Genomic DNA, 8887 nt, shown 5'->3' on the forward strand with positions numbered 1-8887 from the left:
ACTTATCTATTTATATTTAGTACTTGTGTCACAGGTATAGGAAGAACAAACTTTACGCATACTACCAAAACCTGTGTAAGTCCCCTTGATCATGCTGCATCTCTTCTTTCAATAATGGGATTATATGGCCCTATGAGAGGACCAAGAACATTCTCAAATAAAAGGGTGAATTATGGATTATCAATGCTAAACAACACTTATTTTCTTCCTACAAACACACTGACACAAATACCTTGGTAAAATACACGCCAAACTCTAACAACACAAGTTCACTCAAAGCTATAAAGATAGCTACTGGAGAGAGCCACTGAAGACCTGCACCCTTGAAGTTTTACAAGTGCTAGTCTTTATAAAAAGTAACATTTTAGCTTTTCTGATACCGAAGTCAATATGTTCATCAAGCTCCCAAATGAAGTCAGGAACAATCCACTTATATTCATTGAGATCTGGCATCATGTCCTTCCACTGATCATATGTCTAATACAAAAAAGAGAATATAGAAGAAAAATGAATGTATAGAGAAGCATATAAAAAGTCTATTGAAAAGTAATTACTACATATAGAACATACTAACCCACCATCTTTCAGCTACGAATAATGCTACTTGGATCTTTTAAAATCTATACTAGTTCTCTATACAAGCTTTAATATTTTTACTATTCCTGAAATTCACTCATCTTTATTGTCATTAGTTAACCAAACAATGAGATCTTATATTTTTGGGTATATACCAAGAACTATTGCTTTGAAGCATATAACAACAAAGACAAAACACATAAAATAGCGTAACAGGTAAATACCTTCTTAGCTGTATAACCACCACCTACAGCAGATCCTAATATAAGATAGCGAACTTTGAGAAGCCTTGATGCTAGTCTAGCTAGCCAAAAGTTCCTGTGGAACTGGTATCCATGTTTTACATTTAAAAGTTTTGTTTTGCGTAGGGGAAGACGATTAAGAGAAGAGAACAGCTTAATGGATATCCTTAATGGAGGTCTTTGAAATTTTGAACTTGGATAGTAGGGATGGTGTATACTTCGGGAAACAAGATGCAAGTTTTGAAGTGGTGATTTTCTTTTTATTCCATAGCTGCTATTTGCAAGACTCCGGCAGATGACACTACAAGAAAGAAACAAAAACTCTTAAATAACAGATTTCCTCAAAACACCATTAACTCAATAACCTCTTTAGAAGCAATTCACATTACATTTCAGCTGGTTACAGAGACATTAGAGCATCATTATGAATGTACACCTTCCAGCTACTACTGGTATGCTACCAGGAAAACAAAAAGCTGATGCTTACACCATAGAATAGTTAGGGTTGAAAAGGACCTTAAGGTCATTTAGTTCCAACCCCCCTGACATGGGCAGGGACACCTCACACTAAACCATGTCACCCAAGGCTCTGTCCCACCTGGCCTTGAACACTGTCAGGGATGAAGCATTCACAACTTCCTTGGGCAACCTATTCCAGTGCCTCACTACCTTTACAGTAAAAAACTTCCTCCTTATATCAAATCTAAACTTCCCCTGTTTAAGTTTTAACCCATTACCCCTTGTCCTATCACTACTGTCCCTAATGAAGAGTCCCTTCCCAGTATCCTTACAGGCTCCCTTCAGATACTGGAAGGCTGCTATGAGGTCTCCACACAGTCTTTTCTTCTCCAGGCTGAACAGCTCCAACTTTCTCAGCCTGTCTTCACAGAGGAGATGCAAAAAAGTTTGGGAGCAGGACATACTCAGAACTTCAAAGCAGCAACCTGCTATCTTATGATTACTGAATTACACAAGGAAGAAAAACTAAGTTTTCAAATTCCCATTCTGAGGTCTTTCTGAAGGCACTTCTGCTTCCAAGCAGCACCATGAGAGTCACAACACTCGGCGTGCGCTCCACGCACCCCTAACTGTTGACACAAACCCTCCTCAGCCTCTCCCAGGAGGCTGCCCACAGCTCTAGCCACTCAGTGCCAGCACTCCATCATAAACATCATTAATGAGCATAGCATTTCTAGTGATTACAGAAATAAAACCTGAAATATCACTTATAAAGTCTGTTATAAATTGAATTTAACTTCCACACTGGACTAAGGCAATTAACATGTCTTTGGTAAAACACAGTTTAGACAAACAGCAGCTAAAAGTCCACAGAAGTCTATAACCAACTTGAAACAGAAAACAAAACTTGACTTTTTGGCCTATCTTATTATTCAAACAAACTTCTAGAGAATGTTAATTTTGTACAGAATTTTCAAACTTCAAAAAAGTAATACACAGACAAAATTCCTTCACAAAGTACATTTGCTCTTTTTTGACAAAGCAGATTCTCCTTTGGAGCTGAAGCATTTACTTAATGACATCTTTCAGTTCCTTCCACTATTGCCCAGAGACGTGGATGCTCCAACCCTGGAAGTCTTCCAGGACAGGTTTGATGTGGCTTTGAGCAGCCTGGTCTAGTGGAAGGCTGCTGGATGCAAAATGTCAGTGAAGTTACAGTTCCTGAAAACAATGCTTGTCCCTTGATGGTTTTTTTTCAGGGTTTTCAATATTATCAAATGCATTTACTTACAAAGGGGTCAAATATAAAAGAAGAAAGTGCTTCACACCATTGAGAAGGCACATTATTTATTAAGGCCTAAATCATTTAAAATTAACAGATCTTAAAGACAGTAAGAGAATCATATGAAATGAAAAATATTACAGAATTTTCTAATAACATGCTCTATAACCTATACAGTTCTTTGCCTTGAGATTTTCTAGAGATGACACTGTGACAGGCATGTTCTTAATGTCCAAAGAAGTGGAATACTGTTATAAAAGCAATTTTAAGCCAGAAATTGAGCTTTTGGAAGGTAAGTTAAAAAACAGAATTTTGTCAATGAGATATCTTCCTCTCTTAAAAGACCAATTCTGCCAACGGTCTATGTTTAGAAATTTCCCTTAGTGTAACTGAAAGCTTAAAAAAGGGAACTCCTCTGACTGTTATGGAAGTCCATGTTCATAAAAGTCACTCTGACTTTGAAGGGTATCCTCTTGCTGCTATATTAAACTATCTAGAAAGCTATGCTCTTGCAATAACAAACTCAGTATCTAGGAAGAGGATAATAAGCAGGAACAGACTAATCCCTAAAGTGGTAACAAGGTTCTCTTTTTTTGACATGGAATAAGAGCCTGGGAAATTAACCACAGATAGTACCAATACTGAAGTGACTACATGTCAATGAAACTTAACAGTGCTTCCACAGTTTTGTTTCCCACTTTTAAAAAGTGTTTTTAAAATCAGGGGATGGTAAGCCTGTAAGAAGAAAGCTGATGACTGCGACATTATTTCTTTTCTTTTGCAGTCACCACCATTACACAGATAACTAATAATTTACAGCAGAGACCAAGTAGTAGAATATACTATAGCAGCCGCTTCTTATTGCTACTCTTATCTAGGTTAAAGGCATTTGTACTATGGTGTAAGTTTCTTCTCTATGATTATTCTTTTAAAATAAACTGTGTTTTACAACATTCATTCTCCAAGTTTAAACTGAAGGAAAAATTGAGTTCCATCACAAATTATTATTGCAAGAATTTGAACCCTGCTGAACTGCTGAACCCGGGACATCCACAAACGCCTTTTGAGTGCTATCACATATTTCAAACCCTACCTGCTTTTATTGCACATGTAAGACCATATAATTAATTAAGAAAACCCACTACATCATTATACCAAAACTTCTGTTGCTAAAAGCTTCTCATGAATACCAACCAAGAAAATCACATTCAGATCTTCACTGAAAAATGCACCTATATTGAAGAGGGTGTCAAACAACATTATTAAATATTTCCTGAGTTCCAAATATAAAGCATCTGGAAAGCTGTTTTTAACAACCACAACAAAACTGAGCCTTCCAGACATGAGCACCTCTGCTATCAGAATCTGCCTAATTTTACAGGCCTGCAACCTGACTACTCTTGCATGGCACTAAGATTACAGATATCTTGTAAAACAAGAAAAAGTAGCCTTTTACTACTGATATCCAAACATTCCACCCGTAGGTCATACCTAATATTTTACACATATTGGCCAAGAAATCTCCACCTCAGATAGAACATTTTTTTTTTTTTTAAAGACAGGATATATACACTTTTAGAAGTTATGGCTATTAATTATGACTGCAAAGCAGTCTTTCAAATGTAACCCTGCAAAAAGCACTGTGGTATTTTCTTTCTCATTCAGTACTAGACAACACTTATTTTTGTACTGCTGCTCCTAAATCTGTCAGAACATTGTGAGATAACCAGCCATTCAGTTCCACTGCTCCTGTCTAGAATCGTATGGAAGAATGAAGCGAAACAGGAAGAATGCAGAGTAGCTGCTGGGGAGGACCAACATCTGGACCTGGGGGTGACCCGAACTCCCTAGGGCAGAAATGTAGGAGACGCAGCTCCCTTTCACATCGCACCCCCCGGTTCCGCTGGAGCTGAAGGATGAGGAATTTCCCCGCCCGAGGGCAGCAGGCCTCAGGCTCACCCCTGCGACAAACACACACACCCCACTACCACCACCACCACCACCACCTCGCACCCCGACCCGCTATGCGGCTCCGGCCTTCCCCGCGGACAGCCCCGTTCTCACGGGTGCCTAGGGGCCGCTTAATCGGGGCGGGTGTCACACCAGAAAAAGCACCTGGGGCATAAGCCCCGCGGTCGGAAGAGGGTCACGGCTCTGGCGTGACCGCCACGCCCCAAGGACCAGGCAGGCCCGCTGCGCTCGCCCTGAGCCCTGCTACGGTCCGTCTCGCTTACCAAGCCGCTGCCGCCCGCGTCCGCCACATTCTAACGACCGGAGGGGCCAGGAGTCGCCGGACGCCCCGCGGCCGCCTACCGGGACTCAGCCACCGCGCCTGAGGCCCCGGGCTGCCGCGGGCAAGGGCAGGTGAAGCCGCCCCGGCTGCAGGCTGACAGAACTGCCGCCGCTTCCGGACACCGGGGTCTTTGGCGACCGCTCCGGCTGGAAATCGCTCCTCCTGGCGCAAAGGTTCCGGGTGCGGCGGCGGTGAGGGAGGGTTTTGAGGAGGTACCGCGGGGGGGAATTGCCTGATTTGAAGGAGCGGAGGAGCAGAAGTGTTGTGGGTTCTCCGCACCTAGGTCATATGTTCTCTTTGTGATAAACACATAAATGTATTGGCTTTCGCAAATCGTAGGTGTTGCTATGTGGATATAACTGTATGAGTTCGCAAAGCTCGCTAAAGACACGAGATTAGACAACAAGTTGAAAATGGCCAGAACTCTTGAGCAAAATGGGAGTCACATAGCAAAAGAATTTGTAAAGGTAAAAGAAAAGGGAGGGGCTTGATATAAGAAAAGCTAGTGCCTGGAAAACATAGAGTTAAAGTACTTTTAGCCTAACTTACATCACAGATAAAGAACAATATTTGTGTTGTAAGTTTGTAGAATCTAGTGGCCCCACTAAACATGAATCCATGATTTCACACCATCCTTCTACTCATCAGTTAGTTTAGAGACTGTCTTTATTGCTTTCAGATTATCATATTTTGCTAGAATATTATGACAGGTTGCCAAGATATGTAAATGATGAAAGTTTTACACTTTTCATCTGTTTTTAATTTCAATTGTAAACATATAAAACTCACTAATAAAGGTACTCTGTAGGAGCAGAAATTGCCAATAAGAGCTAGACTAAGCCTATAAGGAGCACGATGGCTAGCCCAAATGACAAAGGTGTGGAAGGAGTAATGCTGGTGCTGTGCAATGCTCGTCTTGGCATGCCTTTTACAGCCATAGTGTCCCTGGAGCTATAGTGTTTGTGGATGTCTGAATGATAACCCTAAGCCTAATTTAACCCACCACCACATAGATGAGGTCTAAATACACACCCCCTTGGTTTGTCCAGTTGGGAAAGTTGTGGAAGGAGTAATGTTGCTATGCCAAACACCCCTTGGCATGCCATTTAAAGCCCCAGTGTCCCTGGAGCTATAGTTTTTGTGAGCCTCTGAATGCTAACTCTAACACTAACCCTAATTTAAGCTGCCACCATAGCGATGAAGCATGCATCCCCAGCACCATAGCTGAGCCAATAGGGAAAGTTATGGAAGGAGTAACGCTGGTGCTGTGCCAAGTTCCCATTTGCATGCTTTTTACAGCCACTGTATCCATGGAGCTGTAAACTTTTTTGATATCTGACCACTAACCCTACTTTACATTGGCAAAATAGAGTTCAGTCCTACTTCTCTAGGACCACAGGTGGCTGAAATGAGAAAGGTTCATAAGGAGTAAAATTGGTGCTGTGCCACCCTCCTATTGGCATGCCTTTTACAGCCCCAGTGTCCCTGGAGCTAGTCTTTGTGGATCCCTAAAAGCTAACCCTATGCCTAACCCTAATTAAAGCTGCCACTGTAGAGATGAGACCTACACACTTGCACCATGGCTAGCCCAAAAAAGAAAGGTGTGAAAGGAGTAATACTGGTGCTGTGCCACACTCCTCTTGGCATGCCTCTTATAGGCCCACTGTGCCTGGAGATACAGTCTTTTTGGATCCCTGAATGCTAACCCTAACCCTAAGCCTAATTTAAGCCACCACCCTAGAGATGAGGCCTACATCCCCAGCACCATGGCTGGCCCAAATGAGAAATCTGTGAAAGGAGTAATATTGGTGCTGTGCCAAGCTATTGGAGCGAGGAGAGGAAGAGGGGAGAGTGAGCTAACGGCTGTGTGGTTTCTGAGATCCCAACTGGGATTAAACCATATAAAGTAATACTGGTGCTGTGCAACATTCCTCTTGCTATGCCTTTTACAGCACTAGTGCCCCTGGAGCTATCGTCATGTTAGATCTCTGAACGCTAACCCTAACCCTAATTTTAGGCAGCTCCCTAGAGATGACGCCTACATCACTTGCACCAAGTCTCTCCCAAATGAGAAAGGTGTGTAAATAGTAATATTGGTGCTCTGCCATGCTCTTCCTGGAATGCCTTTTAAAGCCCAAGTGTCCCTGCATCTATAGTGTTTCTGGATCTCTGAATGCTAACCCTAACTCTAATTTACATCAGCAACACAGAGGTGAGTACTACATCCCTTGCACCGTGGCTAGCCCAAATAAGAAAGGTGTGAAAAGAGTAATATTGGTGCTGTGGTATGCTCCTCTTGGCATGCCTTTTACAACCCCAGTGTCACTGAAGCTATAGTCTTTTTGGATCTCTGGACGCTAACCCTAACTCTAATCCTAATTTAAGACACTACCCTAGAGATGAGGCCTACATCTCCAGCACCATGGCTGACCCAAATGCGAACGGTGTGGAACAAGTAATAGTGTCCTTGGAGCTGTAGTTTCCGAGGATCTTTCAAAGCGAACCATAACCCTAACCCTAATTTAAACGGGCACCATAGAGATGAGTCCCACATCCATAGCACCATAGGTTGCCCATATGAGAAAGGTGTGGAAGGAGTAATATTGGTGCTGTTCCAAGCTACCACTGGCACGCATTTGACAGCCACAGTGTCCATGGAGGTGTAGTCTTTGTGGATATCTGAATGCTAAGTCTAAACCTAACCCTGATTTAAGCCCCCAGCCAAAGGATGAGACCTACAACCCCAGCACCATGCCTGGCCCACTTGAAAAAGGTGTGGAAGAAGTAATATTGGTGCTGTGGCAAGCTAGCATTGTAATGTCTTTTACAGCCACAGTGTCCCTGGAGCTACAGTCTTTGTAGATCTCTGAACATTAAGCCTAAACCCAAGCCTAATTTAAGCCCTCACCCAACAGATGAGACCTACAAGCCCAGCACCATTGCTGGCCCAAATGAAAAAGGTGTGGAGGAGTAAAGTCAGTGCTGTGCCAAGATCCCCTTGGCATACCTTTTACTGCTACGGTGTCCCGGGTGCTGTAATCTTTGTGGGTCTCTAAATGCTAACGCTAACCCTATGACCTAATTTTAGTCAGCACCGTAGAGATTAAGTATACATCAGAAGCAGTGTGGCTGTGCCTGTTGGGAAACTTGTGGAAGGAGTGATGTTGTTGCTGTGCCAAGCTCTTCTCGGCATTTCTTTTGAAGCACCTGTATCCTTGGAGCCTTGGTCCTTATGGATTTCCGAACAGTAACCCTAAACCTAACCACAATTTAAGATGCCACCCTAGACATAAGGCCTACATCCCAGCTGTGGAAGAAGTAATGTTACTGGTGTGCCAAGCTCCTCTTGGCATGCCGTTTACAGCCCCACTGTGGCTGCAACTGTCGTCTTTATGGATCTCTGAACAATAACCCTAAGGCTATCCTTATTTAAGCTGGCACAATACAGATGGTGCCTATATGCCCAACACAATGTCTGGGATAGTTGGTAAAGTTGTGGGAGGAGTAATGTTGCTGTGCCAAGCTCCTCTTGGCATGCCTTTTACAACCACAGTGTCCCTGGAGTTGTAGTCTTTGTGAATCCCGGAACTCTATCATAGCCCTAACCCAAATTGATGCTGTCACCATAGAGACAAGGCCTACATCCCTAGAGCAATGGCTGGTTCACATGGGAAGGACACAGAAGGAGCAATATTTGTCCTGTGCCAAGCTCCCCTTGGCGTGCCTTTTACAGACCCAGTGTCACAGAATCACAGAATCCCACGGGTTGGAAGGGGCCTCAAGAGATCATCTAGTCCAACCCCCCTGCAAGAGCAGGGTAACCTAGAGTACATCACACAGGAACTTGTCCAGGTGGGTCTTGAATATCTCCAATGTAGGAGACTCCACAACCCCCCTGGGCAACCTGTTCCAGTGCTCTGTCACTCTCACAGTAAAGAAGTTTTTCCTGATGTTCACATGGAACCTCCTGTGCTCCAGTTTACACCCATTGCCCCTTGTCCTATCACTGGACATCACTGAAAAAAACCTAGCTCC

The 8887-nt window shown here is 43.1% G+C and overlaps 1 protein-coding gene across 9 annotated transcripts in view; it reads right to left on the reverse strand.

Moving 5' to 3' along the window:
- OPA1 (OPA1 mitochondrial dynamin like GTPase) overlaps positions 1-5081 on the reverse strand; it is a 60838-nt gene extending 55757 nt beyond the window's left edge. For 4 of the 9 annotated variants that reach the window (XM_061371431.1, XM_061371435.1, XM_061371432.1 and 1 more), the window contains exons 1-3: positions 4794-5081; positions 801-1119; positions 381-477 (exon numbers count right to left, since the gene is read on the reverse strand). In XM_061371431.1, coding sequence (XP_061227415.1) covers positions 381-477; positions 801-1119; positions 4794-4822 — 445 coding nt within the window. In that variant the 5' untranslated portion in view covers positions 4823-5081. The remainder of the gene's footprint in view (positions 1-380; positions 478-800; positions 1120-4793) is intronic. The other 5 variants (XM_061371440.1, XM_061371436.1, XM_061371439.1 and 2 more) reach the window with 2 other exon arrangements.
- Between the last annotated feature and the right edge of the window lie 3806 nt (positions 5082-8887).

Source organism: Neopsephotus bourkii, unplaced genomic scaffold (genome assembly GCF_033783945.1).
Source record: "Neopsephotus bourkii isolate Nb327-2 ecotype Australia unplaced genomic scaffold, CSIRO-AGI_Nbou_v1 NB_1574, whole genome shotgun sequence".
Classification (NCBI taxonomy): domain Eukaryota; kingdom Metazoa; phylum Chordata; class Aves; order Psittaciformes; family Psittacidae; genus Neopsephotus; species Neopsephotus bourkii.